Genomic DNA, 16,728 nt, shown 5'->3' on the forward strand with positions numbered 1-16,728 from the left:
CTTGATAAGGCACTGCCATAGTGACTGGTACAAGATGGCAGCGATGAATATCCATCCCGATAGGAAGACCAAGAAAATCAAAAAGTCTTTTCTTTTCACCTTACTTAGCCCTTTACCCTCTACTAGCCTAGCGGTCTTCAGAACATAATGCAGCTGTTCCTCTTCTACTCAAAGAAGGCAGGAATCTGTCCCTTGAGAAATATGCAGAGCATGTCTATTAAGTAGTGATTTAGAAGGTGTCATGCTTAGTATCTCAGCAAGATACCCCTCAGTCCAGAGAATGCGCATTGTGCTTCCCTTTATTTGAATGAACTAAGATAAAATCTAAAATCCATAGATTCTATTAATTCATAGCTTAAATATGAGAGAACTTGTGACCAACAGAACCACTGTATTGGTGTTTCAAGTATATACAGATCATATAGGGTTATTAACCTAGGTTAATAGTGCTATTAACCTAGCAGCTTAGGGAAGTAACTCATTGATTTAATTAATTTAATAAAAATCCAAAGCAACAGACGAAAGTGTTCCTAATAGTTTCAATTTCCCTGGGCTTTTCTGTAACATTCATGTCTTCAGGGATCTATCTATCTATCTATCTATCTATCTATCTATCTATCTATCTACCTACCTACCTATGTATTTATCTTGTGAATCATGGGAAATAAATTATTTTTTCTTGTTACAGCTTAAAAGAATAAAACAAATTTTAAAGGAAGAAAGATTCAAATAGTTATTGAAAAGGACATTTTCAGCTTACAAGTTATTGAACAAATCATTCAAAAACTGAAGGGTAATTAACTGATAGTCTAATTGAACAGTAAATATATTAAACCTAGATCATTTCTTTCTGTCTTTATTTTCTTCAGATTAATAAAGCCAAATTGATAAGTAGGAGAGAGAGATTAGGAGAGAGAAGAAGTAGGGCAAGAGAGAATATGGAAAACTGGTAGAAAATTTTGCATGTTATATTTTTTAAATTAGGGAAATATTTTGTGGAGAAAATGATTAAAATCTTTGTACCTAACATCTTTTGGTTTTTTTTTTTTTTTAACTTGGAACAATATTGACCCACAGGAACATCAAAAAGTCTGGAGATGTGGGAGGCAGAGGTAGGGAGGCTTCTGAACATACTAGAATACATAGGATTGACTGTGGAATATGAAATATCCATTCTAAAATGTCTGTTTCATTGAGGCTGAGAAACCGACATGTTTGCATGTATGTATGTATGTGTGTATGTATGTATACAGATGGATAAATGATAGATAAGTAAAGTCATTTGGGAGTGGCAGTCTTGAATAAATCTCTCTATTCATATGTAAATACATTTTACAAAATAATATAGAGCTGTAATAAAAATAAAGGATGGGATTTTCATATATTGTAGAGAAGGAACTAATTGAAGTTCACGAGCTTCTTCACATATCTAAAATCATTGTAAGAGGAATTCTGCTCTCCCAAGTTTAATAATCTTTAGTACTTAAATATGAATATTTTAGAGTAATATAAGATTGAGAGCAATTGATACTAAAATTAAAGTAATAAGTAGTTGAACTTTAAAATTTCAACCCTTCAAACATTTTATCAAAATTGCCACTCTAAGTGAACCACTAAAATCTTTCTTCTGTGCTAAACAATCAAGTAAGTGAATTAAGAGTTTACCAGGACAACAGCGGCAGCAGGTCCAACGAAGGCATAGAGCAGTCCTCCTTCAAGAGACAGCCAGCAGCTAAAAATAGCATTAGATAGAACTAACAAAAATCAGTGATAAGCATCAGGACTCTGAATTGTGATGCAAACAGCATAGACTAGAATTTGACCTTGCAGTGTTGGCACATTTCAAAGATTTTTAACTTAAACCTTAGAAGCTGTAGAAAAACCTAGAAGTAGAACATTTAATGAGTAAAAAAAACAGTACATAACCCTCACTGGAGACAAACAACTATTGGGCTTTGAAGTTAAAATATTTTATATAAATTATTTGTATATTGCAATTTCTACTTTTGTTTTCAGCGCAGAGACTATCACCTAACAAATGCTGTTTTATTTCCCTGGCAGGCTTTTTCAGTGTGCTTAGAAATTCGTGCAGTTTACCTGCGTTTCCTTGAGATCCTTTGAGATACTAGGAGAAACTGGTTTAAAAGTCACCGGGGCAGGAAATGGATAACTCATGTTTACATGTTTTTTTTCTTTAATTTTACTGTTTCCCAGACCACCAAGAGCACTCACTGGAGTCAGAGTGTGATGTAGAATGGGGGCAGCTGTGTTTGTTCCACAGACTAACTTCACCAAGAGATGCAGGTTTGCACTCATGGAGCTGTGGAACTCTTTTTGGTAAAAATGCTCATTCTCTGAATCTAAAGAACATGAAGAGGCCAGAGGGCACAGCACGGTTGTCTGCAGGCTGCAGCATCTGGATTTGCACAGTCCAGGACAGTGAGGAGAAAAGTATGGAAGACTGTATCTCACTGCTGGTGTGCAGCCACGGCAGTGTTTTCATGCAACCATCTTTCTGATATTTGACCCTTTCGCTACCTCAGTCCATGCGGCAGTGAGCCGCCTTCAAATGTCACTGTGCAGCAGTGACTGTTCTGTGTGTCCTCTAACAGTGGTCTGCTCTGTAATTATTGAGGTAATGGTTCCATACTGTTCGCATTTGCCAAATCACAGATAAAATGATACCTTTAAGAACATAAATGAGCCTTTCCAGTTCTACCTTGGTTAAAATTTTAATCTAGTAATTATTTACACACCCTGAAACACTAGAATATACAGTTACAAATATGTGTACATGTATTTACAGATTAACATATAATTTGGCATGCTTTTGACCTTTATAAACGCAAAAGTGTAATACACTAAGGTGTCTTACAAATACTCGATTTATGCCAACGTAGTTACTTTAATAGAGAAAGTAATAACTTGAAGCTAGAACCATGCCGTAGTAAATAGCAGTCCTTCAATGAATGTTTGGCATTTTCTTTCAGTGATATTGATGGCATATACAATCAAGAATTCCAAAGATAGGAGGGTTTTTTTTTTTTCCCCTCTAAGAAGGTGTCATTGAGATGGGCAGGTGAAGTGATACCCTTTTATACACTCTTAATTTGCTGAGTACAACATGCGGCCTATTTATCAGTAATTCCTAACTTACACCTGGAGACAATTACAGAATGCCATGTTGTTACATTTGTTTAATAGTATGCACGCTCTCCAAATATCAAGGTTAATATTTACTATGAATGTCCTCACAGACTTTATGAGCACCATAGGCATAAGATGGGCCATCATGCCCCTTTCTAATCTCTTTGATAGCCTAGGGAACTTCTAACATGGAATCTGGGTCCTGACCGACCAATTGCAGTATGCTATCACTATAAAACAGCAACAAAACCTGAATTAATAGCTAATGATAATAGACCTAGACATCAATGATACTTGAAGCTGATGGAAGAGTCACAGAGTAAAACATAGCATAAAAATAACATCAGTATTTTTAATCATTTCTAGCAAAGAATATTTAAGTTTTGACATGTACAGTGCATATTCATATAAATATAAATATCTTTAAAGGAAAAAACCCTCAGGAAGAACTGGAAACAGAAATGAGGATTCTGAAAAGAGCTGCGCTGCTCGCTTTTGTGCATATAAGCGACCTCGAGTCATTCCTCAAGCTTTTATCATTGTTAATGAGTCAGTGACAAAGCAAATGAACAGCCAAGAACACGAAAACCTGCTTGGGAACTTCGTTAGTTATCAGCATGGGTATCATCTTAGATGGACTTACTAGTGATCCGTGCCATAGCCTTTTGTCCTGGTGAAGCCTACAGACGTGGCCACTACTAAAGCCGGCAGCCCTGCAAGAAAAGCAAGGTGACACTTCATATGCAGCCACAGCCACTGTGGACAGGACAAGCGTGGACAAACTCCAGACACTCAGGTTACAGCAACTACTGTTGGGGGAGTCATCTCACAAGGTACGTTTATATTAAATTTCTTTCAAGCGCAAACATACAAGAGACAGGTGGATTTTTTTTAACTTTGTGCACTGACCTAGTGTAGCTAGATTATCGCTGAATTTGACATCGTTTTAAAGAGAAGTAATAACACAGATTTAGTATATCTTTAAATTAATTTTTTTTCTCCAGGGGAGTTGCACTGTTATAAAGGAAATCTGTAGTTATAAAACCAGAAAGGCAGGAAACTGGATACCCAGGTTGGATGGACTGTCATACGAGCACTAAGGTAGCCACATACTGAGCCATATCAGGTTCAACTTATGGAAGACCACCAAAATAAATTTTATCACTTGACATTTTCTTTTCAACGTACTCAAAACAACAAGGATGCAGGAACAGAGAACTCAATTACCTGAAAATCTAAACCAATTCTGATCTTAAGACTTATTTCATTGCATACATCAACATATTTGGACATTCAAGCAAATCTAAATTTGGTTAAAATAAAATATATTAGTGAATCATACTCTTGTAGCCCGTCTGCCTGTCCTCTTTCTTCTTACCATTTCCCATACTTCCTGCTATTTTCTATCTTCTGGGAATCTATTGTACTAACATTACATAGTACCAGGTTTCAAGACAAGAACTATGAAGAGCATGTCAAAGGGAGTTGCCTTGTTTTTAATTAATACTGAGAGCTATACATTTATAAAATAAACTTTATTTTCAATCCTCTTTTTCCCCTTGCCTTCCTCATCCCTCATCCTGCACACTATTTGTAACTGAATTATTTTGATTGAATGGATAGAGTTCATTAGAAATAAAAACTTATACCGTAAATAATCGCTAGGAAATTAGTGATCTTTATTTTGTATAAATTGGACTTTCTTTGTTTTCTAAATTCATTGTGGTATGCTTCTCTCCACCAATATTCTATACAGCTCTTTCCTACTCAGAGAATTTTGATATTATCTCTAACTTTGGAGGTGAACTGCAAATGCTTCTTTCAAGATCTTTATTCACCATATTAAATAAGGTAGTTATTGGTTACTGACTAGGAAATCACTCTTTAAGAAATAACTTCCTACACTTGTGCTCTCTCTTCCTTAAAAAATATAGTCTTAATTCACAGCAAAAATGTTCCTTGGTTCAATAATACCTGAACTTTAGAAGATCTTTGTCATGGAATCTAGACAAAAATCTTATGAAAGTGAGTAGAACACATTCTTCAGCTTTCCATTTGCTTCTCTGAAGAGTCCTCATCTATCAGCTGAATATGGATACACCTCTGCCGGATGCTGGCAGATAGTCTCTAAGTGGTTTTGATCCTGTTTCTTCAGGATGAGTTATTTCGGTCTTGCAGTAAGTTCACCAGCTATAATCACCCAGGTTCCCTTTTGCATCCTATTCTCCTAATTTGATATAGTGGCAGCGCTATGTGTGCATGTGTGTGCAAGCCTACACGTGTGTGTATATGTGTACACATTTCTTTTTGTGTGCTACCATTTCAGCATAGGAATTTTAAGACTCAAAAACAAATATGAAACATTTCTGCACTTTTTCTAAAACTGGCTTTAAAAAAATCAACTATCCTTTTATTTAGATTTGTCTCATGAAATCATTGATATTTAAGATATCTATGCCATAAAGCAGCTGAAGACTTTCCCCAGTAATGATGGACAATGAATTAATTCTCAGGTTGGTGGTAATTGTATGGTTTTACTTTTGAGGAATTCCTTTTGGGTATGTGAAGTTTCAGTGCCTCACTAATGGTTCCCTTTCCCCGCTGTGATGTGAGCAGCTTTATTCCTTAACAGTTTGGAGATTTCTTGGAATAAAACACTTAAAGGTTTACTAGGGTTTTGCTACATGTCCAGTGAATAACTGATCTGGGCCCTGAACAATTTAAAGTGTTTTGCATTTTCAAAAAATACTAGCAAAGAACACATTGTCTTTCTAACTTTAGGTAGCTCGGGACTCAAGGTACACCATATAAATATATTAACTGTTAGTTAGCTAACTAAAACATTTGGTAATTATTCCCTTATAAAGTTCCAAATCATCCTGTGGATGTTCATAAAATGGCCCCTCTCGTATATTAGACACAAATAACCTGGATAGATTCTTTTTCTTTCTTTCTTTCTTTCTTTCTTTCTTTCTTTCTTTCTTTCTTTCTTTCTTTCTTTCTTTCTTTCTTTCTTTCTTTTTACTATTTTATGACGTTACTGCTCAATGTTATTTCAGAAAAGTATGAAAAGTCTATTAATATGCTTACCCCATCCAAGGCACAAAAAGCGTTTCCTTATAAGCCGAGTCCTGATTTTTCCCGTTACAGCCATATATGACTGCCACGCTTCTGTCAAGACCCAGCAGAATGAAGCCAGGAAGAAAAAATGCAAGAACGCAGTGGTGGTCGTGCAGATGCTCTGTGGAGACAGAAGTGGAAGTGCATACTCAGCTTGGGCGGGGACCTATGCTTTAGAGGACCGGACTGCTTTCTTGCTTCCCTTCCGGACTCATCCCTCCTTTGTTCGCAGAGGAGACGAGGTCTCTCTGTGTGGTCCACACAGCCTTTAGCTTGCATCCTCCTGCCTCAGCCTTCTGAGCTCTGTGATTACAGGGCTCTGTTACTATTTTCCACTTGAAGAGTTTGAGTACTGACCTGCTTTTGTCAAGTCTTCTCAATGCCACAGAAACTGTTTAAAGAAATTAGAAACCTTATCGTCTCTATACTTTATACATTCTGTGCAACACAGAAATACATGCCCTGATTCCATTTGTATTTTCAGTGTCTTTAATGAGGACCCACACTATAAATTTAAACTCAAGGCAAATAAAAATTACTGCCTTGGTTGTTGTTTTTTAAAAATAAAAATTATGGAAATAGTCTTTTCTTTAGTTTAAGTTGCAGGCAACATTTATAATTGTTTTGGATACATTATTTATCTTTTTTATTTAAACCAAAAATTCTTATTTTTCTTTTTTTAAATCTGTGTTGATGTTAAGAGGATCCTGGCAAGCTTAAAAGCTTTTCAAAAGTAAGAAAGAACGACTTTGCTTTTTATATGTGTGATACCCAAGTTATAACAGCAAAATACAACATAAGGTTTGGCTAATAGCCTAGAGCAAATGTAACATGCATTGTAAAGTATTTAATAGTTGCATTCGATGCTACTACATTACCATGCTTGTCTTAATCAAGCAATTTTGAAAAGCTAATTGAGTCACTGGTGGTACACAGCTATGATTTCATAGATATTTTTCTTCATGCAATCTAATCATCCTAAATGTGTGGACCATTAGCTGTGCCTTGTCTGAAAATGACCAGCAGCTTCATTTTATGCAGGCTGCTACTAATTTCCCTATTGGTATGACTTCTTTGTGTACATCTTGTAATACAACCCCTCATAAACCAGACCAGCAGCAGGATCAATTTCTTCCTTTGTCAGTCAACCTTGTTCCAAAAATTGAAAAGAGGCAAATGAAGATGTTAGGTTGCTAATTAGAGATTAGCAGTCTTGAAGGTGTTAGAGCTCCCCTCCTCTCTCATCATCACTGGAATATAAAACCAGAGTCTGAAAATGCAGGACTCTAGCACTGCTCAACAGATGACAGTGTGACCCATATTTCTGGTCCAGCAAAGAGGTTTGATGTCTTGAACTGCCTAATTGATAACTGGTTCCAAGTAATCCTGATTATATAAGATCATTATCTGGCAGGAATCTTTCTGATAAAGAGCAAAATGGCCAACTATTGCCCTCACTTCTAAGTGTCAATACAAATGGCCCTGTAATCGTTGGACAGAAAAGCACCTCTCAGGAAAGCTGTCTGTTCCTGAGATTTTAAGAAGAAGTAGAGGCTAAGACCCATAGCCACACTTTGGGCAGAGTACATGGAATTTTATGAAAGAAGGAGGAGATAGAAAGACCTGGAGGGGACAGGACCTCCAAAATGAGATCAACAGAGCCAAATAAAACTGGGCCCTGGGGGCCCTGCAGAGACTGATACCTCAAAGAAGGACCATGCATGGAGAAGACTTAAAACCCCTCCTCAGATTTAGCCCAGAGAATCAGTCTCTAAGTGGGTTCCTTAGTAAGGGGAGCAGGGGCTGCCTCTGGCATGAACTCAGTGGCTGGCTCTCTGATCACCTCCCCCTGGGGATGCAGCCTTACCAGGCCACAGAGGAAAATAATGCAGCCAGTCCTGATGAGACCTGATAGGCTAGGGTCAGATGGAGAAGGGGGAGGACCTCCCCTATCAGAGGACCAGGGGAGGGGTATGGGAGGAGAAGAGGAATAGAGGGAGAGATTAGGAAAGAAGACGGATGGAGGGAGGGGGCCATAGTCAGGATACAAAATAAAAAATTGTCTCCATGAATAGTCCTTGGTTGGAGTATGAGTCTCTGGGAAGTTCCCTGTGTTCAAATTTTCTTGTTCTGTTGCTCTCCTTGTGGAGACCCTGTCCTTTCCAGCTCTTACTATTTCCCACTTCTTACATAAAATTCCATTCACTCTGCCCAACAGTTGGCCATCAGGCTCAGCGTCTGCTTTGAAAGCCTGCACAGATGTAGCCCATGGCAGTTCAGTGTCCAAGTGGGTTACCTAGTAATGGGAAGAGGGACTGCCTCTGACATAAATGATTGGCCTGCTCTTTGATCACCTCCCCCTGAGGGGGGAGCAGCCTTACCAGGCCACAGTAGAGGACAATACAGCCACTTTTGATGAGAACTGATAGACCAAGATCAGAAAGGAGAGGAGAACCTCCCCTATCAGTGGACTTGGGGAGTGGCATGCATGCAGAAGGGGGAAGGAGGGTGGGGTCTGGAGGGGAGGAGGGAGGGGCTTATGGAAGGATACAAAATGAATAAAGTGTAATTAATAAAAAAAAATTTAAAAAATTGTAATAATTAATAAAAAATTAAAAGAAAGAAAAAAAAGAACAGTATCAAACACACATTGTTTTGTTGTTGTTATTGCCATTCACAGTATAGCTGCCACGTTGTAATAGGATAACTTCTAAATGACAACTGTCATGAAAAAGCAGTTTTCAAGTGAATGCCATTATTTTCCATCAATGCTATTGGTTTCCGAGGCATCATTATTCATGTGTGAAGCATAGGAGTCTTAATTTCTTTTCCCATGCACTCCACACTTTACATCAGCAACTCCTAATGATCAAGTACTCTCTAAGTCTCCTCGGAACTCGGGCTTTTCCTACAAATAAGCCTCAAACTCTAATTATCACAGGCTCATATCTTGATGCTTTTTTAATCACTGTGACCACCTGACCCACCACAATGACTCTGGACCACAAAACCCTTTCTTTGTACCCTCTCTCAGTCTACTCTTAACTCCATGATGGTGGTGTCCTCCTACATCACAGTTCCAAATTTAAGATTCACTACTCACTCAAGTTCAACACCAAAATTTGTTTTACCTGCCTTGCCAAACACAGCTCTGCTCCTGAACTGTCACAGCTTTTGTATTAACAAAAGTGCTATTGTATTACAAAAGGCAAAACAAAGTTAATTTAGTAACTTGAACTCTGTTTATACTAAGTTTCGTGATGTAACCTTTCTCCACAATTCTTAGGAACACTAAAAACATATTTTCTGAAGGCAACTGAGTGAAATGCATTAAGTCTAGCCAGGCTTGGTGGTGCATGCCTCTAATCCAAGCACTCTGGGAGGCAGAGGCAGGCAGATCACTGTGAGTTCAAGGACAGCCTGGTCTACAAAGCAAGTCCAGGACAGCCAAGGTTACACAGAGACACCCTGCTCTACTATCCCCACCTCTACCCCCCTAAAAAAAAGAAAAAAAAAAGTATTACTTCTAACAAATCAAAAGCTACAAAAAATATCCTACAGAAAAAAAAAATTAAAAGTAGATGAAATCAAACTGAGGTTAGACACTTCAGCCCAGAGCTGGATGTTTGGAGTAAGGAAGACACAAAAAGAAGCGAAAGTATGACAATATGTAAATGTCACAGAAGTTCTAAAATCTGTTCAATAGTACTTTTTTAACCAAGTAATAAAGAGATTGAAAGAAAGACAGTATTTAAAGAAATACAATGGAAGAATTCTTCAGAACTCAATACAGTCTTGGGTAGATGAAACCGGAAACACACACACACATACACACACACACTTCCTTCATGCATGCATTGTTGTGAAGTCTGTTAATATCTAGAATAAGAATAAAATTTAAAAGTGGTCAGAATTAAAAGAATGATTGCTTACAAAGGAATAAGAGTCAGAGTGATATTAATTTTTTTTTTTTTTTATGGGAACCACCTGGGATCCATGAAGGCAGTGGGGGAAAAAAAAAACCCAAAACGTTCTTATTCTAACAAAAGAGAACTTTGAAGTTAGAATTCTACACCCAGCCAAACTATTATCCAAGTGACAGGCAGAAATATATTTTTAGAATTGAAAGGGACTTTGAAGTTTATTACTTCAAGGTTCTCTCTGAAAGAATTGCTAGACAATATGAACTGCCAATAAGAACTTCAAGTGCAGAGAATGGAATAAGGGCTAGATAGCCAGCAAAAGCAATAAAATATATTGAATCTAAATACAATTTTATTCAATACATTTCATATAATATTAAAAATACAGGCACATAGATATAAAATTCAAAATAATACCAGCAAGGGTCACAAGACTAGTGACATAAAGGTTACAAAGGAAAATAAAAACATACTAAGCCTGTTTTTCCCTTCAGGTATATTAGAGAGACGGAATAGTATATTTAAATAATTATGATAAACTTGCTAAGTTAAGATAATCATTGTAAATTAGAAATGATGTATTAATTAGTTAGCAAAGAAAAAATAAAACTAAGATATTTCAATAAATTCCATTAATGGTATGGAGAAAGGAAACAAACAGAAATTATGATAAATAGAAAAATATTCCCTAAATAGAAAAAATATAGATAAATAGAAAAATATCAAATATCATAGTAGCTTTAAACTCACAGGCAAAACGTCAAAAAATCCCCTTTCATATTTGATTTTTAAAGATATCTATATTTGTAATGGTTTTGTGAGGAAGTCCCTAAACCCACCAACACAGGAAGATGGGGGATAAAGAGATGAGAGGAGCTTTGACAAGCAAATGCTAATACCAGATATCAGATGTGACAGTGATCTCATCAGGAAAACTAGTAAGTGATATGAAAGCAGACTTTTTATGCCCATTAAAGTAGCAAAAAGCAGGAAGAGATTTATAAGTAGAACAGTTTAGGAAACCAGTAATGATTGCTTACAATATAATTGAGGTGCACGAAGGAAAGCAGATTATAATGAAGGACTTGGGATACCAGTTGTAAGCCACAGACAACTGCAAGGTAGAGTGAGTGGTAGGGCAGAGTGAGTCCCTTTGACCATTGGATCCTCACAGTCTCCACCTTCTCATGGCCGAATGTTGCTTTTATTGTCTTTATGGTGTGCTATCACCATGAAGACATTTCAAGGTAAGAAAACCTGCTTCATAAAATGGCTATAACAGTTAAATGACATCAGTTAAGCTGGGTACGATGGTGAAAACCTTTAATCCCAGCACTCAGAAGGCAGAGGCAGGCTGATTTCTGAGTTGACACCAGCCTTGTCTACTGAAGAAGTTTTAGGACAGTCAGGGCTACATAGAGAGTCCCTGTCCTAAACCAACCAACCAGTCAGCCAACCAACCAAACAACCGTCTGACCAACTGACTGATCAACCAACCAACCAACCAACCAAAAAACAAGCAAACAAAAAACCCAAATATCATATATGTAGAAAAGTTGATACATAGCAACTATTTCTTTGGGGGGGTTGGGTGAATTTTTAATGTTATATCATGAATATAGTAAAGCTTAATACATTTTACAAGTATGTATGCTTATTGACAACAGATAAAGCCTGACATATTGTAAGTGAATTTACCCATGTAACTACAAATATATCAAGATGTATAACATTGCCTGTTTACCAGTCTTCCAAAAATAAGCACTGTTCTGATTTTTATCAGCACAAGTTATAATTATGCTTATGTACACATTGGTCAACTTTACACTCTCCTTCAGCTCCTGTATCTGTATAACAATTTAGCCTACAAATAAATGCATTGAAATACTCCTTTAAGCCAACCAAAGTACCATTTTGTTATTATTTGACCAACTGTGGTAAAATTTCTCAAAAGTTTAAGCTGCGTATCAGTTTCCTTATCAGTTGTTCCTATCTGTTCTTGATGGCAGAAATATTCTTGAAATTAGCTTCCACAAAAATTCCAATTTCCAAAGATACTAAATGGAGTTTTAAAACCATGAAACTCCACATTCTACTTAAAACTATGATTTTAAAAAATATGGTCTTTAAATGCTTCTGTATCTTGAAAGTTTTAAAATACTGTAAATCATCTAATGAGAGTTCTCAATGGGTGATTTGTTTCCTCTTAAATTAGCTTTGATAGTTTGTCTTCCAAAGTACTTATTCATTTCAGTTGTATTTCAATGGGTTAGACTATAATTTTATATAATATTTTCTTACCACTTCAATTATTTTATTCCTAAAGTGGCTTACTCATGCTTTTTTTTTTTTTCTTTCTTGTTACTTACTTATTAAAACAGGATCTCACTTGTTTTCATCTTCTGAGTCCTGGAAGTATGGGACAGGCTTGCTTTTTATTAGATTTATTAAAGAAGTCTGTTTTCCAAACCTTAATTATTGCTTAGTTTTACTTTGAAAAATATTATACAGTTCCAGGGGTGAATTTCTTAGTGTGAAATGTAATTTTTATTGCCTTTTATTTGACAAGGGTTTCAAGAATCTAATAAAAATGCAAACTAACATATTTTTCCCATCTCCAACACTTTAACAAAAGAATGTGCTTATAAAGAAATTAAGTAATGCTATAAATTAAGCTTGTAAATATTTTAAAAATGAAAATAAGCCTTTTAAAAATGAGCCACAAAATTTCCATGAAATAGGGATGTAGGAAAGTTTAATCTTCTAAAGTTAAAAGAAAAACCAGAATATTGAGATGAAGTGTTTCAGCATAATGTTTGAAACTATAAAAAGTAGAAGCACCTATAGATGGTCCTTACTGGACGTATTGTATTATATAACATTTGAATACATGAATAAAATTATTTAGGTATTTACTTAGTTTTAATGGATTAACCTACAGATTTTCTTACCAAAAATAATTAAAAGGACAACTATCTTGAGAGTCACACATGTGGGACATGAAAATTGCAATCTTATAATATAAGCAATTACTTGAAAACTTGAGGAGACATCCTTACTAGTCATCATAATGAGTTTGAAGGTAGTGGATTTACATTTTTCGGAAGACGGTAGATCTTATAATCTAAAAATGAATTATGGTGAGAGTAAATAAGATAATGGAAAAAAAGGAGCTTTAAACATAGGTACTATATATTTGACGAATGCTAATAGTTTCATCATCTCAGTAGCTGAGTTTTTATTGGTAAAAAAAAAACATGTCTGAAGACTACTTATTTAGGTATGATGGGAAAACCAACCTATTCCAGCTTAAACACTGATTTTGTAGCAACAGTGAAATGGAAATGTCTTACTCAGGAGGCAGCAGAGCTCTGAGAAGTGAAATAGATACATAGGTTAGAAATAAAGAGTGATATGTTCTTTTACCACATATTAACCTATACACCAAAGAAGTCCATGCTAACGTCAGCTTTCATACTGCTTCGTCATACCTTTTGAAGTCACTCCAACATGTTTTTTCGATAGAGCGACTGCAGCTGCTGAATATGTAGGGACCTAGAAGTGACTTTCGTCCAAGCCATCGTTCATTAAAACAGATAAATGTACCATTTCCAGGAATATTGTTTTTGTTCCATAGATGCCACTAACATCGTCCACTTAGGATACCCAGCTAAAGAACCTAATCACAATGACATAATTTCTTAAAGCCAATATGAACAAAAGGTATGTCATTTCATAAAATTTAGCATAAGCTAATATCGAATGAAGAATCCAAACAAATGTTTCAGATTAATGTCATATTGCCCAATTCTTATCCCATAATTTATTCCAAATAAATCTCTTATTCCATAATTACTGTAACATCTTGCACACAGACCATGATATTATTTATAGGTTTTTGACAATACTTCTCCTAGACCTAAATACTTATCCTGTGCCTTGTATTTCTTCTTTGCAGTAATGGGAGACATTAACAGAGGATATATGATAAGTTCTAGTTCTAGAGGATATATGATAAGCTCTAATTCTTGCTTGTAAACTCTTGGTCTACCATTAAGCAGAGTGTTAAGGACAAAGGCAAAATATGTTTTTGAGTTCATAGTCAGCCTAGGCTACCTTGTCCAACTTTGTCTAAAAACGAAACAAAAAACAAAACAAAACAAACAAAAATGAGCGAAGGCCCAGAACTATAAGGAAGAAACATTATAATATCTCCCATCATGTTCTTTGTGAAATTTGAAGGATATTATTTTCTGTATAAGCAAGATCTCTGCCAGAAGACAAACTATAAATGCACAAAATCGCAAAGAGAATTGAATATAACACAAAATAATTGGATGAATGAATTGAAGAAGCAGTGTTAATTATGAGCATCTTGAAAACCTTATTTGCTATTTCTTATAATTTCATATTAAAATAAGGCAGTGCTATTAAGAAAAGTAGATGTCAGATAGGTGTGAACAGATATAAAAGCCTGTTCCATTGATGTAAAAAACGAGTCTCAAAGAAATCATGCTTAAAATTTGAAGACCTTGGAAAGAGTATCATAAAAAAAAAACAAAAACATCAATTTTTTTTGAAATAGGTCTTTGGGGAGTCCAGATAATTGTTACACACTATATCCTATTGAATTTGGGTTTGGGAAATATGTCTTCTTTAAGATGAAATGAAATGAAGGTTACTTCCTAAAAAAGACCTCAATTTAACTAAAAATTAACTAATAATTTAAAATTTTCAAATGTCTTATGAGCTTTAAGATATGCTTAGGGATTGATTAAACCTGAATCTTCTGTCTGTAGAGGGAAAAATTTGTTTGTGGAATATGTGGGTTCATATTCTTGCTCAGATATTACTGTAGCATGTAAACATTGTATGTGATCATTTACATTCAGAGAAAATAATGATGCAAATAACAGTTGCTTTGTCATGAGCTCAACAAGGATGATGGGAACAGACCGGCCAAACTGGATACTGAAAACCCATGAGGCCTCGACCTGACACCGTAGGCAAGTGAGAAAGGCTAGGAGCAGGACGGGCGTTCCCCCGCAGGGAACAGCACACCAATTGGTTATCCACTGTCTGGTGGTAAGTCATGAAAACATACATTCAAGTTACGATCAGATACATATGTGCATGTAATAACAATTAATGTTTAAAAAGAGGCCATGAATTTGAAGAGAAGGGAGAAGAATGTGGGAAGATTTGGAGGAGAAAATAGAAGGGAGAAATGTTGAAACTAAACTACATTCTCAAAAATAAGCACAGAAAAGTTGTTTTCTGCACCAAACACTATCACTCTGCTAAAGGAATATAGCAGCAATCAAGTGCCTTCCAATGATATTCTGTTATAGCCGTACATCAGTGCCTCACTCAACCACCACTAGACGCTTCTTCTTGCAGTAGATGAGAATTGACACAGAGAACATCTGGAAACGTGCAGAGTGAGAGACTTTGAAGCACTCAGTCCTAACTGGATGTCTTCCTCAAACACCTCCCTTCAGGACTCAGGGGTCTATGCACAAGAACAGGCTGAAATACTGCACTATCCAGGGGAGATGGATGACTCCAGAGAAGTAGGATTTTCGAGACACAATAGGACAGATACATGTATGAATTCACAGTGACTGTGGCAGCACAGACAAGGCCTTCCTTCACAGGTTCAAGCCAGACAGGGTCCCTGTTCTGAGAAGGGGATGTGCACCCAGGCTTCCACTCCTGACCAAGAAGCTGTCTGCAATCGATACCTGCTTGCAAAGGAAAAATTAGTTTTCTCCAGTGGGGTCTCACTGGAAATATTACCCACACTTAGGGTAGAACCCATGGCCAGGAGTAACTGTCCAGTACAAAGTGAACTCAGTGCTATTTTTTCTGTAGACATTTTGTCTCATAGTGCCGTTTGGGCTTTTTTTTTTTTTTTGTCTTATTGGTCTTTTGCTTATATATTTTGGTTTGTTTTCTTGGTTTTGTATGTATGTGTGTCTTGTTTTTTTTTTTTTTGCTTGTTTTAAGAGGAAGAAAGAAAGAAAGGGCATTGAGTTGGATGAGTGGGGAGGTAGGAAGGATTTGTATTTTTTTGATGTTGCTTTCTGGGCCAGTGACATGGTGCAGGGGGGTAAAGGCAGTTGCTGTGAGACTGACACACTGAGTTCAATTGCTGTTACTTCCATAATAGAAGGAGAGAACTGACTTCCCTGGATTGTCATCTAACCTTCACACTTGTACCATGCCACACACACAGAACAAATACATGTAATTTCAACTTGTAGTGCAATTACAAGTTGAATAATTGCATTTGTATTTTGTTTTAGGAGTAAAACAAAATGCAGTAAAATTGATGGGTTATCCAGGCTTTGGAAATGCCTCTTGGATGACTTGTAAAGAAGAAGAGTATTTTTGGTCAAGAAAACATTTACACTGTTTATTATATTTTCTCAAGGGTCCTGTTGGAACATGGAATGAAACTATGGGTTCATTTTTGTTTTCTTTCTTTCTTTCTTTCTTTCTTTCTTTCTTTCTTTCTTTCTTTCTTTCTTTCTTT

At 36.2% G+C, this 16,728-nt stretch overlaps 1 protein-coding gene across 3 annotated transcripts in view; it reads right to left on the reverse strand.

Annotated features, from left to right (window-relative positions):
* The window catches only part of Adgrb3 (adhesion G protein-coupled receptor B3), a 772,331-nt gene that overhangs the window by 51,610 nt on the left and 703,993 nt on the right, over positions 1-16,728 (reverse strand). For all 3 annotated transcript variants that reach the window (XM_055606172.1, XM_055606179.1, XM_055606163.1), the window contains exons 20-22: positions 6,238-6,388; positions 3,791-3,860; positions 1,666-1,732 (exon numbers count right to left, since the gene is read on the reverse strand). In XM_055606172.1, coding sequence (XP_055462147.1) covers positions 1,666-1,732; positions 3,791-3,860; positions 6,238-6,388 — 288 coding nt within the window. The remainder of the gene's footprint in view (positions 1-1,665; positions 1,733-3,790; positions 3,861-6,237; positions 6,389-16,728) is intronic.

Source organism: Psammomys obesus, unplaced genomic scaffold (genome assembly GCF_907164565.1).
Source record: "Psammomys obesus unplaced genomic scaffold, mPsaObe1.curated_primary_1811, whole genome shotgun sequence".
NCBI lineage: Eukaryota > Metazoa > Chordata > Mammalia > Rodentia > Muridae > Psammomys > Psammomys obesus.